The sequence below is a fragment of the Erpetoichthys calabaricus genome, chromosome 10 (genome assembly GCF_900747795.2).
Source record: "Erpetoichthys calabaricus chromosome 10, fErpCal1.3, whole genome shotgun sequence".
In the NCBI taxonomy this organism is placed as follows: domain Eukaryota; kingdom Metazoa; phylum Chordata; class Cladistia; order Polypteriformes; family Polypteridae; genus Erpetoichthys; species Erpetoichthys calabaricus.
Window position 1 is genome coordinate 46,801,077 of NC_041403.2, and position 25,188 is coordinate 46,826,264.

General features: G+C 36.8%; 1 protein-coding gene across 3 annotated transcripts in view; it reads right to left on the minus strand.

Annotated features, from left to right (window-relative positions):
• The window catches only part of LOC114658970 (phospholipid phosphatase-related protein type 5-like), a 403,832-nt gene that overhangs the window by 35,128 nt on the left and 343,516 nt on the right, over nucleotides 1-25,188 (minus strand). For all 3 annotated transcript variants that reach the window (XM_051933202.1, XM_051933203.1, XM_028811124.2), the window contains one exon: nucleotides 7,832-8,082. In XM_051933202.1, coding sequence (XP_051789162.1) covers nucleotides 7,832-8,082 — 251 coding nt within the window. The remainder of the gene's footprint in view (nucleotides 1-7,831; nucleotides 8,083-25,188) is intronic.

Sequence of the window (25,188 nt, forward strand, 5' to 3'; positions counted from 1 at the left end):
TAGCTCTTAAATGTAGCAATTGGCTCAAGTAAAGCTGAGTCTTGAAACTGTCTGTCAAAGTCTGACAGACAATTTTCAATCTGCTCTGTGTAGCGTATGCTGTCAAGTTGCGCACACGCCTTTCATTGAGTCTCCAGCTCTGATGCGAGGTTTTGGATGTTCCCCAAATCAGGGGGCTGCAGGTTTGAAGACATGTTGCATTTTTTGTGTGAAAGCATTAACTGAGCCAATCATATTGACCATGGTTTTGTCTTTTCCTTGCAGCTGTAAATTAAGCTCATTCAACATGTTGGTCAGCCATTGATCGTTATTAAGTTGCTTGTATTCTGCATGTTTAATGACAAGGAGAAACTCCTTTTTCTCTGGCCAGGGGTCTCGAAATCTCAGTAGGAATTTCTCCCTGGCCATCTGCCTCAACGAAGGCATGTTTTATCATCTCTCCATCTTGGAAGGACTTCTTATGCTTAATGATCGAGTGACTCACCCTGAACGATGCTTCTGTGTGTCTGCCTTTGCTTTTGAATTCAGCCGAGTGAAAAATGACGGCTGTCCGATTAACTGCGATTTTAGTTCCCTCTCCTTTCTCTTTCTCAGATCGCTTTTCGGAAGGAAGTCAGTTTCGTAGTTTTTATGAACAGTTCGAAAGTGCCTTTCCACATTTTCCTTCTTTGGAATAGCAATGATAGATTGACAGATCAGACAAACACACTTCGATTGTGACATTGTGAGAAAAAATCCTCTTCCAATTCCACATCCAGCCCATACCCTCAAACAATTTTTTAAAAATCCCTTCTTTAGTCAATATAAATTGGAAGGCTAACTAGATCACTTAGATAGCCGGAGTTTTGCAGTAGCTCGCGCGTTTGATCGTGCGTGAGTGATGACCCGCGTGTTAAAAGAAAAGAGATCTCAGACTGGCCACCCTGTATGTCAATCAAGTGGCAAATGCCATAGGGAGGATATATGAAAGAGTACCATTTAAAAAAATTTTTGTGAATGCAACGCGATCTACTTGCACTACCTTTCCGATCGACGTATTGGGCACCCCTGATTTAGACCATTTGGGAATGACAACCTGTATTTTAACAATTCCTTTGCCTAGCTCCTCACCTCTTCTTTCCTTTTTAATTATCTTTTTAAGTAAATACTTTTACCATCTATTCTTTTAAGCGTAAAGCTTTCTTCGGGTCTAACAGACACAGTGTTTATGGTAACATCATTTATATCAGCATCATATATAAACTTATAGAAGCTTGTTGAGTTTCACTTTCAAAAATACATTACAGTACTGTCTACTTGGTGTAAATTATATATCTCCTAATACAATTTTCTTGTATCAAAAAGAGAAAAGCACTGAAAACCTGACTCTGATTTGTCTGAGTCTGCCACAAGTCTGTACAAGCAGTATTGTAATTATTTATGGACAAAGAATTTGTTTCTGTAAACACTAGTAGCATTTTCTTTAATTACTAATGGGATGACCCGAACAAACTGGACATATTAATGATGATTTGTCATCTTTAGTTTTAAACCATAATGTCTATTAAAAGAATTGTGAATAGCCTGTCCTTTTTGGAATGGCGCTGATTGCTTTGTTTATCTGTGTTTTGGATTTGTGACTTGTTAATTCCTACACTATTATAAACTACAAATATGTTTTTATTTTTGTAGACAGAAGTATAGACCTTCGTCATTCAAATATTCTTGGCCTTCTGATTTCATAGCACGAAATGATGAATTTGATATAAACTAAAAGATTTACATTATAAATTATCTACTACACTGATTTCAATAACATAAAAAATTTGATAAATCTTATAATAGCTGCATTTGTCCCAAATTACCAAAATTCTGCAGCCTTTAGTTTGCTTCATGGGACAGTTGTGGCAATAGTGTGATGCTTGTTCAAATAATTCCACAAGTATCTTCGTTTTAAAAGTTTTAGTAAAATTTCAAAGCAAAACAATTCACACAAAAATAGAGAAACAAACTAATATTAAATAAAAAGAAAAGTTCTTGTTTAAAGAAAGTTCTATTTAAGGCTTACTTATCTTGTTTCATATTTCTCCAAGTCTGGTCATACAGTCGTACTTTCAAATGTTCATATCAAAACGGTCAGAAAAGTGGATGCCAATCTGCTTTTGGCAAACGTATTTAACAGTCCGTGCTAGCAGTGAGACTATTTTCTAACTGGCTATATACAGATATAACTAAGAAAGTTCTATTTCATATTAACTTACAGGAGGTAAAATAGTATACCATATTGTAAGTAACTATAAGAATACGATACTCTATTATTAAAATCAAGCAATTCTAATATTAACAGTAAACATTCTAAAATGTGTTCTTACAATATGAAACATTTCTCCCATGTATTTTCCTCCTCCTACACTATGTAATTTTTAGAAAAACACTTTTTAAATTGGTGAACCTTACTTTGTCTTGTTTGTGAATATTATTCATTTTTATTTTCTTTTTGAAAAATTATTCTCAGTGCTTTTCAATGGGTGCTGCCATTTTGTTTTTGTGGATGCAGAATTTTGCCAAGCGATGTGAATGGCTTGTAAAGTTGGCACATTTAAAAGAAAAAAAAGTGTTCAAATCACAAACAAAATCACACAACTATTTAGGGAGCTTTTCTCATTGTGATTCTCTGTTTCTTTTTTCACCTGCAAATTCTGATTAGTGTTTTGGTCTTAATAAAGTAGTGCATGCAAGAGACCCTTGCTTGTTTATTAAATGCTTATTCTTCTTAATTTAACAAACAAAATTTCTCATCTCTGCTGCTCTCACAACAAACTCTACCACACAGGAAAACTCCATCTGTCCTTACTGATCATATCGATCAATACTTAGTACAACACAAGCGTTTATGTAGTAAATGCCACACAAAAGGCACTCAGGCCTGGAAATAAACCAGAGATCTATGTGTTGTGAGGTTGTCTTGGGATTATTTTAATGACACATTCTAACAATTGACATAATCCAAAGGAAGCTGGCATTAAGAATATGTCAGTAGTAGTCAAATCTTCAGAATATTTTGAAATATTTAGCCTTAGATGTACAGCATGTTCAAATCAATATTCCCTTAAAATTACAACCTGGAAATATGGTCTCTGCTTTCAACAAGATTAATTTTAGACATGTACCCTAGACAGTATGATAAAGTATGCCTAATTAGGTAACGCAAAAGCTTAATTTTGGTTATGATGGCCGGGGAATGCTATCTTGTGAACTTGTGACAATGTAGTAAAATTTGCTGCAGGTTACTTGACTCATTTAACATTTCAAAACTGTAGCTACTTTGTGAAATATGTCAGAATAACTTCTTTGGGCAGCTGTTAGGTACCTAAATGTAGAGTGCATCCGGAAAGTATTCACAGCGCATCACTTTTTCCACATTTTGTTATGTTACAGCCTTATTCCAAAATGGATTAAATTCATTTTTTTCCTCAGAATTCTACACACAACACCCCATAATGACAATGTGAAAAAAGTTTACTTGAGATTTTTGCAAATTTATTAAAAATAAAAAAATTGAGAAAGCACATATACATAAGTATTTCTCTTAACTTACATTTAATGACTGTAAGTTTCTGGCTTTTCAGAAACTTTTTATTTAGCAATGAGATTTATCGAACATCACATTTTTGAACTGCTCTTTCAATGCCAGAACTATTTATTTCAAAATGTCTCTTTTAATCTTGGGTTTGTCACTTGTCAATCAAATCAATGATCAATAGCTCAACCGATTCTTATTGGTTAATCCTTTCTGATGATTACTTTTCCCTTATAGAAGGATGACAGGCTACCAAAGATCTTTATTGCTGCTTGCCTTTCAGCTGGAAAAGATGTGGAGGTGGTTAGGAGTTGGGATAGTTAGTTTTACTGACAAAACAGAAAGAGATCATTTAACACATGTTGCTATTTGTGGAGAGCTGATGATTTACTGTAGGTATTGGAAATGCTGCAGACAGATATGTGCTCTTCAAAATGTTTATGAAGAAGTGGTTAGTAGTTTAGACTGATTGAGCACCATTACTGCAAACAAGGTGTCTGTGAAGAAATCACATAGACCGTCTGCGGGTAGAAATTCCAGATGACATGCTTCCAGAAGACTTTATGTGAGGAAAATTGACCTTAAACTCCCTAGAACCTCTTGATCAACATGGATACTCTGAAGAGCACTCATCCATATGTGCAATCCAAACATATCGTCAATTTGTCTTAAAATAGCAGCAGTCTGCTCTTTAGAGTGATGATAATTGTGAAGTTAATTTAAATCATCTACGTAGCTCTAGTCTCATTGTCAACTATAAGCCCATGCTAGGATATGGTAATTCTGTACTGGATTCACCTGTAAATTTGCACTAATATTAGCACTATAGTAATGGAGCATATTCTAACCAAAACAGCCGGACAAAGAGGTAACAACGCAAATAAATTAATTGCTATTACAAGATGCCCTAACACTCAATTCTGTTTGGTTTGCCAAGGTAAAAAAGGCAAGTTTAGCAAGTATTTTATTGCGTACGTTTATATCTTTCAAGTATATTGCAGAAGTTATTCAACAGTCTCTTGCATTGGCCTTTTGTAGACCCCAAAATATAACATGTCCTTTACTGACGAATACTCAAACATAGTATCCAAAATATAACTGTTTATTATAAACTCCTAATCATGGGAGATTTCAGTTTTCATGTGGATTATCAGTGCAGCCCAAAAGCATGAGAATTAATTAACTTGTTGCACTTATTTGATCTTAGCCAGCATGCCTACACATAGGGAAGGACACATGTTGAATTTAGTAATTTCAAAAAGATTAAAAGATGTGAGGCAGATCATGGATATTGGTATTTCTGACCATTTCTGTATTTTATTTAATGTAGACATACTGATAACTAGAGCTACAGAACAGCATATTGTTAAAAAAAAAACTTATTATTATAATGCATCTACATTGTCTAAGTTTACTAATATTCTGATTAATCAGTTCGAATTTAGTGTTTATCCTAGCACAGCCAACACTGTTATGAATAAAGTGGAATATTTTAATTCTAAGGTGACAGGTGCAGCTGACTTACTGGTCCCTGAAAATATTGTTAAGAAATCCTCCAGCTTTAAAATTCCTTAGAAAACTCAGACAGTGTTGGATTATAAAAGAAAATGTCATAGGGACGGGTGCGAATGGAGGAAAACTGAATCAACAATACACTATGAAATATTAAAGACACACATAGCTAAGTACAACAAAGTAGCCCGTCTTGAGAGGCAATCCTAGTTTTCTAAAATTATAACTGATTATAAAGGTAACCCAACAGTTTTATTTTCAATTATTGATCATCTTCTAAATCCAGTTCAGGCAATTAAAAAACTCCTGGAAAACTCTAGCAAAACTTATAAGGCTTTTGCCACATTTGTAAACACAAAATAAATGATATTGGTCCCTCCAAAATGAATCCTGTTGAACCTTAGCATGCTCCTTATAGTTAACTGAAATTCCTTCACTTCAATTGGATTACCTGAACTAAGCAGAATAATTTCTCAACTAAATCATTTAGCTTGTGTCCTTGACCCAGTCCCTACAGGCTTTGATAAAGAACTCTCTTATATGCTTATTAATAGTGTATGTGATATAGTGAACTCGTCATTAAATACTAGGGTCTTCCCAAATTATCTAAAGATTGAAGTAGTTAAATCCCTTCTTAAGAAAAATAATCTCCACTCTGCAGTACCTGACAACTTTAGACCTATTTCTAACCTGCCTTTATTAAGTAAAATTACAGTAGTTAGTAGTTTTTCAGCAATTAAAATACTATTTAAATACATATCATAATATTGATATGTTTCAGTCAGGTTTTGAACAAATCATAGTACAGAACCTGCACTGCTTATAATAGTAAACAACTTGACAGATGCCATATATTAGCTGTAATTCTTCTAGGCCTGAGTGCAGCATTTGACACCATGAACCACAGTATTCTTATAAATTGTCTTAGTCAATGGGTGGGCTTCTATGGCAGCAATTTAAATTGGTTTCAATTGTATTTAAAAGGTAAAAAAATACGTGTTAGTTGTAGACATTGAAATTCTGGGAACCATGATATTATATACGGTGTACCTACGTTTTAGATACACATAGAATTATTGTATTTGCAATCTTAATTCACCTTTACTTTTCTCTGGTTTCTTTCAATGTTCTTCTGTGCTGCCACCAACTGATCAAAGTACAGTGCAGCCACCTGTGATGTTTGAATGAAAGCAGATACCCCACTTCCCACGAGACCCACTGCATCAAATCCTCTAAGGAACTACTTGAGAACATTTATGTTAGGCTAGGCAGTCTTTTGGAGTGGGAACTCTTGCAGATCATAGTTTTTTCAAGCCTTTTCATTTTTTAATAATTTGTTCTCTTGGCCATCTGACCGTATCATCAGACTCATCTTTAGAGACTTAAAAAAAGACTCTACATACAGTACAAGGACTCTACTTCTATTTTAATTAAATATCTGTCATACGTAAGTACGCGTTATTTATTTTTGTATGTTATTTATTACATTTTCTATCTAATTGTAATTTGTTTTTTCTTTGCTTGTAACTATTTCTTTGACATTTTGTAAAGGACTCTGAACTACATCTTTTGTATGAAAATGTGCTTTACAAATAAATGTTGTTGTTCAGATTGGTGGGGTGAAATTCTTGAGTGACAGTAACACGACAAACAGGGACAAGTAGCTCCTGTAATCAACAAGACAGTGAAATAGACAAGTGCAGACATTCAGGATGATGATAAATGGACAGTGAAAGTGAATAGGTGATCAAAGATATCTTTGGATTATGTTAAGGAGCGGGTACAGCATGAGACTAGCAGAGTCTTGTCTTCAGTACATGTTTGTTTCTTGTGATGAAAAGTGTAACTAGGTCATTAGGCTTTTAAGGTGAGTTCTATTATTTTTTTAATAAACACGCCGATTGCTTGGTACTCGTCATCATAAGTAAACCATCTCTGTAGATTTCCTCTCTAAAAACTAACTACTGTAACTATCACAACTTTTAACTGCTGCAATGTTTAGCCAGTTCAAATACAAGTGGAGCTACCATTTACAATTACAATTACTAGCAAATATGAACCGGTTCTGCCCATTGGTCTTAATTGATAAGTGAGATCTTCATGAAAAGAAGCATTCTGAAATACATAGCCTGACATTAAAATGGCCAAAAAGTTTTCAAAAATAAGGCCATTTTGAAATAAAGCCTATAATAATTAAATGTAAGGATACTAGAATATTGACTCAAAATGAAATGATTGGATTATATTTCATAATAATTAGATGACTTTAATTTAATTATGCAGATGTTTACAATATAATGACTAATTTATATACATCTCTGTACTTTTTCATATGATTATTTATTTCATAATTGCCATTTTATTTCATTTTGGCATATATGGCATTTGATAAATAACGTGTAAAGCTGCTTGCAATTTTCATGTTTTAAATATATCACAAAACAGTAATACTGTGAATTTCCCATTGGGATTAATAAAGTATCTATCTATCTATCTATCTATCTATCTATCTATCTATCTATCTATCTATCTATCTATCTATCTATCTATCTATCTATCTATCTATCTATCTATCTATCTATCTATCTATCTACTCAGTTGTAGTCAAGACTTAAGAGATACTGAGTATCAAAGAAACATGTAAATCGTTAAGTTTCCAGTTTCTCCAACTGCAGTTCCTTTGCATTCCACCATATTCACTTTGCTTGAAAACACACCAGAATGACTAAGCCAAAAGACATGAAAAGCACAAGTACTTACAGCTAGGTAGAGTGCTGCATAAACGCTGAGAGCTGCCTCTTTAGATGGGAAAGTTTTCCTGGCTTTAGTGATATCATCCTCTTTGCCAGTGCAGGCTTCCTGATGATTTATGAAGCGAATGGACTGCTGGCAGCCCAGGGCAGTGTAATTAGGTTTGCAAATTGTAAGAAAATGAGGTGCAAGATTCCCTGTTACCACTTGGCCAGCATTTACGAAAATATCAGTGGCAAAAAGTCCAAAAGTATATACACCTGAAAAGAAAAGTTTGTAAGTAGATTATTTTTTTATAATGTAACCCACAGCTTGAAAATATTTTCAATGTATTTTAATGATTTACATATACTTTACATATTCTACTTAATATGTTAAACATATATATTTTATATAATTTGAAGTATAACTAAACACCCGACCACAAATATGAACAGCATAGACTGACGCCTAGAAACAAATAGCATTACAAACGCAAATAATTTCATATCTAAAATTAGACATTATATTATATCCATCGGCTCTTTATGTCTCAAGTAAATTAATGTGAGGTTTCAAAGAAAATCATGACTAAAACCATTACTAATCAGCCAGGCTTGATGTCCTGAAATTAAACTGATGCTTAAGGATACAAACACTGAGAGAAATGGAAATGTCAAAAACTGAGATTCAATTAATTAGAATTAATAACAGTTTGATAGTAAAGGAGAGAAACTAATTCAATAGCCAGTATTGAAGACTACTTTAAACTATTATACAGCACAATAATCACAAAGTAATAAAGATATAGGAAATGACATATGTAATAATTATATTGCAAACAAAGCAATTAGAATCATTATGGAACTATTTTAAGTTCTGGAAGATAAGAAAAAAATGCAATATTTTCAGATGGAACATAAATCACAAATGAGTTTGTCAAAATGTGCAAACTGTAATAGTGTCCTTATAATTGAATAATATAAGAAAAGGAATAAATGGAGAGATGATGATATGAACCCTGCAAATTGCTTATTTTCTTACCAAATATGCCAACTGTTTAAAGGAATACAAAGAAATTAAGCATACAGAGAAAGAATCAGGAATTACAAGTGATAAAGTGACAAGGATATCCTTTAAACCAATTTACTTTTGTATTAGTTGTATTTTATTTAATTTAATATGGGTAGCATATGGAAACAAAAACAATTTATAGTGTACCAGGCACTGTTCACTAACACTTTATAATAATACTAGTTAATGTGATACTTTCTGCCAAATAAAATAAAATGTTATCATGAATTAAGATGATAATGGGTGATTCTGAGAAAGTGTATCTGCATTCACATAACCTCAAACTCCTTTCATTCAGCTCAGGACCACTACAGTCCTGGAAGCACTGGGCACAAAATGGGAAACAGCATGTTGATGTGGATGTGAAAGGAAAGCGAGTTAGTAATAAACAAAATTAGGATCAAACGTAAAAACAGTAAAAAGAGACTTTTTTCAGGCTCTGTACACTGTCAGGTTTTGTGAAATTTCACATTATTTAACAAAATATTGATACATTTGTGCTTCAAAAAAGAACAACAGTACCTAAAAATAAATAAATAACAGTGCATTGCAAGGTATTAAATGCCCTGACAGGTCCCAATGTTAATCCAGATAGGTCACTTTAAACCAGCAGCCCTGAGAAAACACAAAAGCATTTCCTACCTTGCCTATTGACAGAATTGTTTTTTCTTATTTAACATTTGTAGACATATCAAGATTCATTTAAAAAGCATCTACAGATAAAGGTGACATAATATAACAAACATCATTCCATACTTAAATTTTGTAGCCCAATTTATAATTTAAATAAACAAAAATGCAAATTTTGCATGTGGTAAAAGTAAGTACAATCCTACATTTACCACCACTTTAGCTGTAATTACTGTAGATCAAATACAAATAATCAGAACATCCTTAGAGAGGATCTTGTCTGAACCTGTCTTATTTGAAGCTCATTTGTTTGGTTTCCTCTTTATTACTGAAGTGTGTGTCATCACCATGCCTACACTGAAAGAGCTCTCTGAGGCCTTTAGAAATTTGGTTATAGATGCCTATGAGTTGGGAAGGGATTTAAAAATCAATCAATCCAAAGGTCGTCTACAGTTGGAGAAGGATTCAAACAACTGGCAGCTTGTGCATACCGAGCCGCCCGAGCAAGTTCAGCCTGACAACAGAACGCAAGATCCTGAAAGGAGGCTCTAAGAACCCCAGGACCTACATATACAGTAGCTCTTGCCACTACTGATCTCACAGTGCATGATTCTACCCAAATTAAATCTACATCAGAGGAGTCCTCGGAAAAAAAATCTTTGCTGTCCAGAAAAAACACCGGAGCAAGGCTAAACTTTGCCAATGAACACCTAGGCAATGATTAGACTTATGGAAAAATGTGCTCTGGATAGATAAAGCAAAGATTTGACACGTCTGATAGCATTTGACCAGAAGAACCTGATACCAACTGTAAAGTATGGCGGTGAAAACGTTATGGTTTGGGGCTGCTCTCCGTCATAGAATTAATTATGAATTCTTAATTGTGCTTGAGGATAATGTAAGACTATCTGTCATAGACTGATAAACAGTTAAAAATGCCTATCTGAAGGGGCAACACCAGTGCCAAGGATGGACATATATTTCCAAAAGTGGAAATGGCATATCTATTCAGTTTCCATTGAGTAAATTGTTGCAAAGTCATATGTTACTGTTTATTTTCAATTACATTACTACTGTTTAAATGAAGATGAAATCTTGACATGTCTCATATGCTAAAAAGGAAAAACAAACTTTCATGGGGTGTAATTATTAATTACACATCGTTGTACACTCCAAAGCTGCACTAAACTGGCTTTCACATACAAAATGAAAAAATATAAGAGGAACGTACTCTGCTTTTACATTCAGAGAGAGTGGCTGCTGACACTGTATGACCACATCCAAACACCATCACACACACACACACACACACACACATCTCATAACCATGTCCACTGAATCTTATGACCATAAGCCATCGTGGTATTACAGAGCAACTCAGATCCCTGGGCCAATGATAGAATAGCAACCAAACAAAATAAACTGAACAAATAATAAAAATAAATTATAAAAAGCACACCACTTGTATGACATTTTCATTATAACCAACTGACTCTTGCCAGTGTGCCTGCTGAAACTCGTTTATCTTCCTCTCTCCCAGTTCTTTGACACAGGGATACAGAGTATTTCTTTGTATCATGCCTTATTCATCTTTCATCATTTAATCCTAGTACACACTTCAAGGCTTATAAGTTTTCTTCTCATGAAATTCCTTGGAGATTATTGGTCCAAGAATTTCATCTACGTAACTCCTTTAGAGTCACGCTTGATCTTGCTACTTAATTTTAAAAGGAATGATCTAAACCTTGTCACAGTAGTTTTGTATTTTTATTTTCATTAAGAAGTCCTTACTATTTCATAGGATCTTAAAAAGAAAGAGATGATCTACCTTCTCAAAATAATTTAAAGCAGCTGATCCACAAATTTCCTGAATAGTTGGAGTCCATCAATAATTTGTGTGAGTTGCTGAGGTAATATTTGTGATTGATCAAGTACAGGCGAGCTGTCACAAAGGGGGATACATATGTTTTTAACCTGATGAGTTGTTTTTCATTTCATGTAAACTGTGGAAGGTGTTTGACATTTTTTCATTACACAGAAAGCTTTCTCAGTCACCAAAGGATTATATTGAAAATGTGAGACAAGAAAATGTGCAAGAGGGTTAGTTGGGAGCTGAATACATCAAAAGGGAAACAGGATATTCATTCAAGCCTCACTTCCTCTTAATAGCAAGTTTAAAAAGCAAAACAACAATGTGACAATAAATTATAATACACAAGAGTAAAAGGTCATCAAAAATCCAAATGCTCACATAAGTCTCTTCCTAGAAAACGGTTTACCATCTGGCAGCAGCAACAACTGCTAGTCACATGGGCAATAATTGTCAGATTGCAATATGCACCACATCTATCTGAATCCACAAAAGTCTAAATATAAAGATGAGTTGTTTTCACATGAACAAGCAGTTCAAAATTTTCCTTGACTTTTTTGCTTCTGTCTCAGTCCTGTAGCACCAAGGTAACCAATGGAGCTTTGCTTTATGAAGACATTAAGGATATTTTGTCCATTAGTGTCATTTTATGTGCACAACAGTAAGCGAATAGAGATAGAGTTACTGTTTGACGCTGCTTTACGTATGACTAGGTATGGCATCATTTTGGAGGCACATTCCGCTGTCTCAGAATCTAATAACTGAATCTTTATAATCCCTTGAAAAACTTGTTTCTAATATTTTGCATTTATCACCATACTACAGAATGTATTACCAAAGGTGTAGCAGTCATGATGAAGAGAAGCAACTGGATTGTCATTTGCTAAATAAAGGAGATTTCCTGTCAAGCTTCTCAAAGGAAAGGCAGCTTCTGTGGCATGGCAACACGCTGAACATTACTTATGATGAGTTTAAATAAAGAATATGTTAGGATTGGGCTATATTTCTATGTGACATTTTCCCTAAACTGGAAACAGAGACAAATAATAAGCAAAAAGTCCCAAATTCTAAACGTTATAACGTGTAATGAAATGGAAGACAGAATGGTTGTGAGTCCTCCAAACATAAGCCGAGATGCAAACCAGGATGTTCACTAACCTGCCCAGTTGCTTCCCAACGTCTTTTTGGATTTGTGTTTTTTGGGACTTGTTTGCCTGTAGATTGCTTACTCTAGAAGGCAGCTCCTTCTGGCACATTTGTGCTCCAGAGAATTTTTGATAAATACATCTTTTATTTTATAAAAATTCTTTACATTCACTTTTTAGGGATATAGGCTGAAGACTGTCAGACCCTCCCACTTGTAGGGCATTTTGCCATAAATTTTTTTTTTAGACTTTGTGCCAAGGAACTTCCTAATACATAACACCAAAGGCCTGTTGGCATCTGGAACAAACTGCTGATTCGTGCAGCTGAACAGGGAATGTGGAAACCTTTTAAAAAGTATTTTGATGTCATATTAGGATAACTTAGCAATAAATTAACCAAAATAGCTAACAGAAAGTTATTTTTATAACCTGAAAATTCTCTGCATTTTTTGTTTTTTGAATGTTGGTATTGTTTTACTGTTCTATAATATGTCAACACAATACCATTTTGTGTTTGATTTCTCATGTGCTATGATATTTTGTTACTTTTTGATTATGACCATAGCTGCATTTCTATTGATGACAATGTAACCTGTAGTCGTATGATTACCAGCGTTGTGATGTCATTGTCATTGTGATGCTGTCTATTAAAGATGTCTGTGCAATTGTCCAAACTTTGGATTTGTGTCTCTGAAAACAAACATTTTCATTAGAATAGAAGAAAAATGATTTTAAATTAGTGTCAGGACATTTTCATTTTATATATTTCAACTTTGACATTTTGACAAATGTTCTTCCTTGTGTTTATTTATAGTTTATTTTTTTGGCTTTCTGACACCTGCCTTTCCTAAAGATTTTTTCACTGTTTTTCCCTATGAAAGACCATTTTCCAAATTTAGATCCCTGGCCCGCCTCTCTACATTCAGACATTACAGTAGCTTGATAGACTGAATTGGTCTTTTCTTGTTTGTGAAATGTCTATGTTCTTTTGATGGAACAGCTGCAACCAAATTTACAAAGAGTGATAAAGATTTCTTTACAGAATTTACAGAAGTGAGGTTAGATGAAGCCAAATCAATAACACTAAAGGTCAAGAGTTTGTTCATTTATTTTAGGAAAACAGAAAAAAAACAGTCGCTAGCAAATCTATTTTCATAACTAAATGAGCAATTGTGAACACAACACATTTTACAAAACTGAAAAACAAATACAGCAAAATATCCTTTTAACATTAAGTATAACAAATATAATAAATAACAGGTCCTATCACAGACATTCTACACAATCTAGCTTTGGTACATCATTGACGAAGTAATTTTTATTCAATTTTAGATTATTAAGCAAATGTTTCTCTGCCTTGGCTACTGTGGCTGATAACATACAAAAACATGCAGCAGAACACACAGAGCTGGGTAAAGTCCATGAAGATTGACTCTGTCTATAACAATAATAAATTCAAGAGATGTCCATTTGTCTTTAAAAGTTGCATAGTAAACAGTATGTTCTTCAGATGCTTCAGTTGACACTCAAAGGCTGTTGTCAAATCAAAGCTATTGTTGTTGATGTTGCAGCTACAAAAACAATGAATTTCTGCATGGTCCGCCCTGGGCCACCCACTAGTCTCTGACTGTTGCTGCTGGGGTTCAAATCCTATTCCCAATTACAGTCTGTATGAGGCATTCACATTGTTTTCAGTAATCCAGGGTTTCTTCTAAATGTCTAATCTGCAGATCAGAATAACTGGAAATACTAAACTGGGTAAAAGTACATAAGTGGACCATGCAATGGACTGGCACCCCCGTTCATGGCAGCGTTTCTAGTCCTCACGCTGCAACTATAATCTGTATGCAAACAGGTGGTGCAGTGGTAGTGCTGCTGCTTTGCAGTAAGGAGACTGTGGAAGATTGTGGGTTCGCTTCCCGGTTCCTCCCTGTGTGGATAGCACTTTGAGTACTGAGAAAAGCGCTATATAAATGTAATGAATTATTAAATTAGGATTTAATGTTAACCTCAACAATTTACACTGCATTATATCCTTATTTGGCAGACAATTTTGTAATTACAAAATGTTTTAAACAAGCACAATATTATTTTATAACACATATTGCACATTTGTATATCCTTTAAACATGACCTTTTCAGAAACCAAAAAGCATTACAAATAAAAAAGACACTGTAGTGTTTACTAAACCAGATAAACATTTGAAATCTTCACAATCTGTCAATCTCTGTCTTGGCACAGCTGCATTTATCTGATACTATAGGCTAAAAAAAATGGAAATTAAAGATGTACATGGTGTGAGCAAATCAATCCACCTCAACTAGAGCTGACATTAGAAACCTGCTTTTTGTGAGTCAGCTAGCTAAGTATGACACACACAGTACATACACATATTATATATTCATATTTGAATGCCCTGTGGTGTTTACATCAATTCAGAGATGTTTTATTAAAAGCAAACAATAAAAAAATGGAGACCAGTTCATATCATGCAAATTTACACCCCACTGCTTATGGAAAGCTTAAAATTAAAAAAAAAAGCCTTAGTGAGAAATTCCATCTACAATAAAGGGCACCAGTTTAGGCGCAGAATAAAGATGTCCTTTTCTAGGAAATAATGAATAATGAATAGTTATTACTGTTAATTAGTTAATGACTAGAATAGCCAATTATTATTTAATCCAAATAGGCTTTTTATTAGGCTGTATGTTCTAGCCTAGGCTGGCACTTTAAATAATGCCACCTGAGGCAAGGCACATTTTTGAGAACCAATGAATAGTGTGGTAAGCGGCCCGGACACAGACAGGCGGACACCGAAGGTTCAAATAACAACACACGTTTATTCATTTTGTCCTACTTACAGTGCACACAACCCAGTACTCCCGTACCAATCACCCTTCAGTCCTGGTCTCTCAGTCTCTCACAATGCCTTTCTCTCTTCCTGACCGCCACCACTCTTCTCCTCCGAGCAACGTCCTCTTCTATCTGACTCCAGCCATTGAATGGAGGGAGGCAGCCCCTTTTATATTCATCTGGACGTGCTCCAGGTGCCTCCCGATGAACTTCTGCCGGCACTCCCTGGTGTGATGGAAGTGCCGGCTGTGCACCCGGAAGCACTCTAGGTGTCCCTGGTCTTCGTCCCCCCAGCACTTCTGGGTGTGGCAGACCAGGGCTCTCCAGGCATTTGGGCACCCCGTGGCGGTGACCACGGGCCCCTATAGGGCTGAGCTTCCATGCTCCATTCCCGTGGTCCCCATAGCCACCAGGGCAGTTGCCCCCTCGTGGTCCGGAAGAGACATAATCCCTCCTTCGATCCTTCCGGGCATCCCGGCTGGGTACCGCCTCCAGCCGCTCGCCACAATAGGCATGAGACGATGTACTTAATCGACATACGATGCAAACTGTGATATAGGCTTCACGATACAACAGTCTTACAATATAGTGTTTGCTTGGAACAAAGGGAAATAAATAAAAAATAAATAAACAAACAAATAAATAAATAAATAAATAAGCAACCACACAAAATAGCCATTAAAAACAAAACTTGAGAACTTTCTGTTTCCAAGTTTTCCAAGTGTGAAATTGAATGCAAAATGAAACTTGCTAGTCCTGCTTACTACTCTAATATACCTTGGCAGTTTCAACTGCCCTGCAAGCTCTAAGCATTGACCCCTTTTAACTAAACATGCACAGTGAAAACTTAAAAGACATTTAATAGATATTCCACATGTGACTGACACTTTAGAAATGAACAGAATTTTAGAAAGTGATAATGAATGCATCCACAATCATAAATAACAGCAACAGAGGCTTGTGGTGCAGTGAGGCTATCCAAACTGCACTCTTCAAAATAAAAATATTTCTCATATGTTTTAAAGGTAGTGAATAAATATGAAGCTGGATGTGTATGGAAATCTTAACTGTCATTTTTTGTACTATAAAATGTAATCAAGGAAGCTGTTCTTCATGAAAACGGTCACTTGAATCTTAAAAAATGGCCAAGTTATGCAGCTGAAGCAGAAATTTGACCTGATTTAATAAAGTAGCTTGATGAGATATTGAGACAGATTAGCTATTAGCTCACCAAATGAGCCTGATGGACTAGTTGTCTTTTCTCATTAGTTAAATGTCATATGATTTTATATTCTTTTGACATTCAAGACTTATGATGAAACATTATTGTTATTGAACCCTTTGTCAAGATTTTATCATCCGTCAGAATAATATACTTCAATTTACCAAATATCAGTTGTTCTATATGTACTGCTTCTCCTAATTCGTGAATTCTGAAAATTATACAAATCCAGTACAAATGAATGTTTCTAACAAGTGATGAATTCTTGACTTAAGCTGTATCATGGAGAAGGTAACATTATCAGACTTGTGATCGCATTACTAATAAGGACAAAAGGATTAAACCCTCAGATCAAAGAAAATTTTTGAAAAGATAAGATTTTATTAAATTCATATGCTAAAATTAATCAGCTCTTTCATCCTTCTGGCCATCTGTTTTCTAAAAAGGCTGTCTTGGTGAAGGTGGCGGATGCTTTGTTATGTGATTATGTACACACACACACTCTCTCGATTTATAAGCCTACCAGCTATTTAAAAAGAAGACGTTTTAAGATTATGGTATAAAAGCAAGGTTCAGCAAGTAATCACTAATACCAAACCAATAAAGAAAAGAGTCAATGTATGAGGTAAAAGAAATCATGTTTCATTGTTCTTATAAGAAAAAACATAAGTTCCATATGCAATTTTAGCTCTGCTTGCCTACTTTTTACACATTTGTTCCAATAAAACAAATTTAATATAAACACTCATAGAACCTGCCGTAAATACAGGAAGCTCTACTCCAATGAAAACTCCTGTGTTTTGTTTAGAAAGTTAAAACAGGAAATAAAAAATAGACAGAAAGTCTGTTGGCCTTTCAATAAGGCCAGATGTGGAGTGTTGATTAGACAGACCGGGCTCTACGGCTGAATGACTTGGTAGAGCATCATGTATTAGAAAAAAATGCCATTTAGTAATTGAATGTGACCTCACTACAGTAAGGTGCAGCTCCAAAATCTAGCATAAATAACGAGTAGCAGATGAAATGAGGAAAATAGTGATCATGATACACTTTATGCCACAAGTGAATTATATATTTATAGTTTGCAATAAAGCATACACCCCTATGATTTGGTGTTAAGCTGGACAGTTCAGAACATACTTACAGATTTCTCATTGTAGCACCGACAGCAAACCCACTTTGGTGCTTAATCATTAAATTCCCTATCCCTGTAATGCAATCAATACTTTTCTCTGCTATGACAGTTTGACAGGATGTTTGTTATTAACTGTCATTTTTCATTCTGATATATTGGTAACAGGTGGTATTCTGTGCCAACCTTAGCTGACACTTAACACCTCACATCAGATAAAATTGCTTCATCCACAGCAGACTACAACTTTTGATACAAATGCCAAAAGAAGGCAACTGTCTATTAATATTATTCCACTATGTATATTAATTTCAAAGTATCCATTCATCCATCCATTTACACTAACAACAAAATCCAGTTTTGGAGCTGCAGGGAGCTGAAGCTTATCCTTTCAGAATTAGGTGCAAAGTAGGCACCAGCTCTGGGTAGGACACTCTGATTTACCCCCACTGGGCCAGTTTAGAACATTAGAAAAATTTTGATGAGAACAGGCCACTGAGCCCAGCAATGCTCTCCAATCCTATTCACGTAATTTCTTGAAAATAACATCAAGTTTTGAAGGTCCCAAGAGTTGTGCTAAGAAAAACTTTCAAATGTTTGTGTGAAATGTACCCTTAACAGATTTCCAAATATATCCCAAGTGTTCTTGTTGAATTAATTTTAAAATAACAGCCTGGATCCACTGTACTAATTCCTTTCAGACTTTTCAAAACTTCAATCATGTCACCTCTTAATTTCTGCTTAAATGGGAAAGGTTCAACTCTGTTATTCATTTTTATACCTCTTAGTCCCTGGAATCCACCTGGTCACTCTTCTCTGGACTTTTCCTAGCTCTGTTGTGTCTTTTTTTGTAGCGTGGATACCAAAACAGCATGCAGTTCCTGGGGTGCAGACTCAAAAGTGCATTATAAAGCTTGAGCATAACCTCCTCTGACTTGTACTCCACACATTGTGCTATGTAACCTCACATTCTGCTTGCCTTCTTAATGGCTTCTGGATACTGTCAGGAAGTTCGTAGTGCAGAGCCCACTGTCACTCCTAGATCCTTCTCATAAGGCATACTTTTAGGTATCAGCCTTCCCATTGTGTATTTAAATCTAAAATATTTACTTCCTATGTGTAATTCTTTACATTTACTTATATTTAAATTTATCTGTCAGAAATCTACCCAAACATGTATGCTGGTCACTCTGTAATGAACTGACTATACTATCTAGTTTGCTATTCACAAAAATTTAGAGATGCCAAAAAAGGCATGGTGGATCCAAACTAGAGTATTGGATAAAACGTTAATATCAAAATATATTAAATAAATGAATTTATGTGCCTAAAAAACAGAAAAAAGACACGATGGGGGGTTGGGTAGAGCCAAACTGCCAGGCCCATGTTCACAGAATGAACGACATCTGAGTTGACATCAGTTTAACATGGTCATATCTTAGCTTCCCTGCGGTGGGTTGGCACCCTGCCCGGGATTGGTTCCTGCCCTGTGTTGGCTGGGATTGGCTAAAGCAGACCCCCGTGACCCTGTGTTCGGATTCAGCGGGTTGGAAAATGGATGGATGGATATCTCAGTTTCTCTTGTTTAATTTTTTTCTCATTTCTTTTTCAGACTTATGTCTTACACTAAGGAAAGTTTTCTTTACTTTGGGCAGTAAGGCTCATATATTATTATATATTTTGTGCATTGAATATTTTGGGTGTTTTTACTTTTATAACCTTGCTCTCCATATACAGTATATATTTATTTGAATGAATAAGCCTTTTTTGTAATTGTTTTACATAAACCTGAAACTAATACAAAGTCAAGAGAGTGTTGCTTCCAGTCATCTAATGTGTAATTTCCATGCAGCAGTTTACATTATTATACCTTACAATGTTCCATTCAGAACGATAAAATGAATACTTGATGTTGATTACACTGTTTCATAATCTTAATTTCAAGTATTAGTGTTTGAAAGCCCCGTTGTTGAATTACGAAAATAACAGTGGAAAACGGTATATTTCTGCTAGGGTAAATTTTACAGATCTGATCACAGGGCTCCTTTTATGTTTGCTTTTTAATACAATGTTAATGAAATCAGTCATTTGCATTATTGAAACCTTTTAGTCTAGTTTTGGCATTTATTTAACAAGCTGTGCATTAGGCTTGGGTAGTGCGTCCACATTCAAGAACGCAAATGATTCAGTGGAATGATTCAGTTCTACTTTCATGTTACAATTTATCATAGAGTATTTTGTGGTAAAAGAAGAATTCTTTTGGATGAAAATAGTATCAAAAATAATAGCCAGTCATAATTTTGAAACAAAATTTTATAAAATTAATTTACTTTCATACTTTAATATACTCTCCTGTAGCTTGACTAGGACATTCTTATATATTAAAAAGAGTGTATTTGAAGCATTAACTGGCACTAAATTATAGAGGGTTGAATTTTCAGCATTCACATCTAAAAAGATCCATGTGATTCATTAAATGCAGCCTACAGAAGGCTGCAGTACATAACGTTAAGTTTTATATAAAGAAATACTGAGTCACACTGCAAAAATTAGAAATGGTGACTTTTGAGTAAATGGATAGTTAATGGATAGTTAATGGATAGTCATCAGTTTTAAAGATGACTGGTGTGAGTATGATAAAAAGCAAAGAAAGGATCAAGAATAACACATTTGAATACTCTTAATCAAGTTATAATGTAAGATGTCAGTGGGTGCCATTTAAACCTGGAGTCTGCAATCTATAGTACGTTTGTTTAAAGTTCTGGTGTTCCACCAGACATGAAGAGAGACTTACTGCAGCAGCTGAAAGCTATCATTAAAAAAAAATTATAGCTAATTCTACACATTGGCACACCATCTCAAACATTACACTTCTAATAAAGTTAAGGACTGAAAGTTTATTAAAGTACTGTAGTGATATCACAATCAAAAAGAAAACAGAAGAAGAAAACTGACTGTATTCATTCTGAATGTTTTGTTTCTGCTCATTTTGTTAAGGTCTTGTGAAGGTGTGGCAGAAAACAGCAATGCAGCAAAATACTGAAAAATCCCTGAGGAAAATCTGATGCAGTCTTCAAGAAATCTGTGTCTTGAGAGAATATCAGTGTTCCAGTAAGAGAATGACCCCAAGCAAAATGACAAGATACACAGCAATGGCTTAAGAACAGCAATGCTGATGTCCTGGAGAGACTGAGTCAGAGTCCAGATCTCAATACAACTGAGAATTCATGGCAGAACTTGACAAAGGCTGTTCACTCAAAAGCTCCTTGCAATCTCACAGAGGTTGAGCAGTTTTGCAAAGAAGAATGAGGAAAAATGGCAGTGTACAGAACCAATAGATACCTGTCCACACAGGCTCAAGGCTGTCATGGCTAAATACTAACTTGAAGGGGGTTAATACTTATGAGCTCAATTATAATTAATTTAGAGCACTTTGCAGAGATCTGTTTTCACTTTGACATTGAAAAATGTTTTTCTTTTGGTCAGTGTCAAAAAAGCCAAATTAAATCTACTGTGATTGAATTGTTGTGTAATAATAATATGAAAATTTCCAAGGGAGGTGAACAATATTTATAGACACTGTACATACATGCATAATGTTCAAGTTCAAACTCAAAACTGTCATGTGTACATAATGTATTTCTTACTTGCACTTCTCCTATAGTCGAATGACAATGATATAATACATATGATATATATAACAAATACAACCCCATTAATTAAATATAATACCAACACATATATCTGTCTATTATATTAAAAAAAATCCTGTGACGAAACAAGACTTTTTGGAAGATATTTTCAAGTCTCGTGTGATGAGACTTTGGTCATGAGATTTTTTTCAAGTCACGCCCTCCTCTCAACCATATTCAACTACATACACGGTAATCTCACCTCTCATTTGTGTGCATGCTTTTGACAGATACAGTTTCTGCTCTCTTAGCTCTTAAAAATTTTAACATTTTCCTCACTTTAAGTTCCCAATTAAAGAAGACGTATTATGTCCAAATCTTAACCCTAACCCTAAGCCTAACCCTAATTTCATCACAAAGGGATAGCAACAGAAAAAATGAGTACACGGACAATCCTAGCACCGAGAAACGATAAAGTCAAACAAATTTACACCAAAAATGTTGACCGGTTACACTGCAAATTGGTTAAATGCGTATCAATAGAATATGCTGAAACAGTTGGTGGTGATCGTGTGGAAGATGACAACATCAACTTACAATATCCCGAAGAATATCTAAAACCGTTATACCATCCGGTCTCCCACTGCACAAATTACTGTTGAAAGAAGGATGTATCCAAGAAAGGTAAAGTAGTACATCTTTCATGGATAACATTACACAACAAAGGAGATATTGATATGCCATTCGTATTAAAACATTAACAGTTTCTCGTTATAATAGCTTTGGCAAAGACAATTAACAAATCTCAGAGCCATACATTCACAAAAATTATTTTATTTAATAGAGAGAAAGAAACGAAATTCAATCATAGGCAGTTATACATTGCTTGTCACGATGAAAGTCCAAACACAGAATCAAAATTCAATGTCATATTGAAAAAAATTTTATTCAAAAAATTGTTTTTACTGAAGTTTTACAGTAAAAGTGTAAGTTTAAAAAGTATTTGTGTGTTAATTTCAAAGCTAAACAGAACAAAATCATATTACTCAACAAATAACTCTAACGCAACATGAAACATAATTTACTTTCAAATTATTATGTTTTACTCTTTTTTAATATGGTTAATTACTCACTGTAATGTAAAATAGTTCTATTATACATATGTAACAATTCCCATGAAAATAAAATCTTTTTAAATTGTACATCAGCATTCCCTTATGCGAGTGACAGAACCACAAAGAGGCTAACGCGTAGCAGTTTTCAGAATAAGTCGATTCTGTGTGATCCTATGATACTGTATGTACATAAACACTGTCCCTGAATTTAGTGGTGGGGCAGCATGGTGGAGCAGCAATGAGACCAGGGTTCATGTCCTGGGGGCTCCTTGCACACATTTTGCGTGGAGATTTCCTTTGGGTGATAAGGTTTCCATCCATCCATCCTCTTCCGCTTATCCGAGGTCGGGTCGCAGGGGCAGCAGCTTGAGCAGAGATGCCCAGACTTCCTTCTCCCCGGCCACTTCTTCTAGCTCTTCCGGGAGAATCCCAAGGCGTTCCCAGACATAGTCCCTCCAGCGTGTCCTGGGTCTTCCCTGGGGCCTCCTCCTGGTTGGACGTGCCTGGAACACCTCACCAGGGAGGCGTCCAGGAGGCATCCTGATCAGATGCCCGAGCCACCTCATCTGACTCCTTTCAATGCGGAGGAGCAGAGGCTCTACTCTGAGCCCCTCCCGGATGACTGAACTTCTCACCCTATCTTTAAGGGAGAGCCCAGACACCCTGCAGAGGAAACTAATTTCAGCCGCTTGTATTCGCAATCTCGTTCTTTCGGTCACTACCCATAGCTCATGACCATAGGTGAGGGTAGGAACATAGATCGACTGGTAAATTGAGAGCTTTGCCTTATGGTTCAGCTCCTTTTTCACCACGACAGACCGATGCAGAGCCCGCATCACTGTGGACGCCGCACCGATCCGCTTGTCGATCTCACGCTCCATTCTTCCCTCACTCGCGAACAAGACCCCGAGATACTTGAACTCCTCAACTTGAGGCAGGATCTCGCTCCCAACCCTGAGAGGACACTCCACCTTTTTCCGGCTGAGGACCATGGTCTCGGATTTGGATGGATAAAAGTTATGAACAGAATTGGTAACAAAGGGCAACCCTGGCGGAGTCCAACTCTCACTGGAAATAGATTGTCTTACTGCCGGCAATGCGGACCAAGCTCTGACACCGGTTGTACAGGGACCGAACAGCTCTTATCAGGGGGTCCGGTACCCCATACTCCCGAAGCACCCCCCACAGGATTCCCCGAGGGACATGGTCGAACGCCTTTTCCAAGTCCACAAAACACATTTAGACTGGTTGGACGAACTCCCATGCACCATCCAGGACTCTGCTAAGGGTGTAGAGCTGGTCCACTGTTCCGCGACCAGGACGAAAACCACACTGTTCCTCCTGAATCCGAGGTTCGACTATCCGACGGACCCTCCTCTCCAGAACCCCCGAATAGACTTTTCCAGGGAGGCTGAGGAGTGTGATCCCTCTGTAGTTGGAACACACCCTCCGGTCCCCCTTCTTAAAGAGGGGGACCACCACCCCGGTCTGCCAATCCAGAGGCACTGTCCCTAATGTCCACGTGATGTTGCAGAGACGTGTCAACCAAGACAGCCCTACAACATCCAGAGCCTTGAGGAACTCCGGGCGTACCTCATCCACCCCCGGGGCCCTGCCACCAAGGAGTTTTTTGACCACCTCGGTGACCTCAGTCCCAGAGATGGGGGAGCCCACCTCCGAGTCCCCAGGCTCTGCTTCCTCATTGGAAGGCATGTTAGTGGGATTGAGGAGGTCTTCAAAGTACTCCCCCCACCGACCCACAACGTCCCGAGTCGAGGTCAGCAACGCACCATCTCCACCATATACAGTGTTGACACTGCACTGCTTCCCCCTCCTGAGATGCCGGATGGTGGATCAGAATCTCCTCGAAGCCATCCGAAAGTTGTTCTCCATGGCCTCCCCAAACTCCTCCCATGCCCGAGTTTTTGCCTCTGCAACCACCGAAGCCACATTCCGCTTGGCCTGCCGGTACCTATTAGCTGCCTCCAGAGTCCCACAGGACAAAAGGGACCGGTAGGACTCCTTCTTCAGTTTGACAGCATCCCTCACCGCCGGTGTCCACCAACAGGTTTGGGGATTGCTGCCACGACAGGCACCGACCACCTTACGGCCACAGCTCCGGTCAGCCGCCTCAACAATAGAGGCACAGAACATGGCCCATTCGGACTCAATGTCCCCCACCTCCCTCGGGACGTGGTCAAAATTCTGCCAGAGGTGGGAGTTGAAGCTACTTCTGACAGGGGGATCTGCCAGACGTTCCCAGCAGACCCTCACAACACGTTTGAGCCTACCAGGCCTGACCGGCATCCTCCCCCACCATCAAAGCCAACTCACCCCAGGTGGTGATCAGTTGACAGTTCTGCCCCTCTCTTCACCCGAGTGTCCAAGACATGTGGCCGCAGGTCCGACGACACGACCACAAAGTCGATCATCGAACTGAGGCCTATGGTGTCCTGGTGCCAAGTGCACATATGAACACCCCTATGCTTGAACATGGTGTTTGTTATGGACAATCCGTGACGAGCACAGAAGTCCAATAACAAAACACCGCTCGGGTTCAGATTGGGGGGCCATTCCTCCCAATCACGCCCTTCCAAGTCTCACTGTCATTGCCCACATGAGCATTGAAGTCTCTCAGCAGTACGAGGGAGTCCCCAGAAGGTATGCCCTCTAGCACCCCCTCCAGGGACTCCAAAAAGGGTGGGTAAACCGA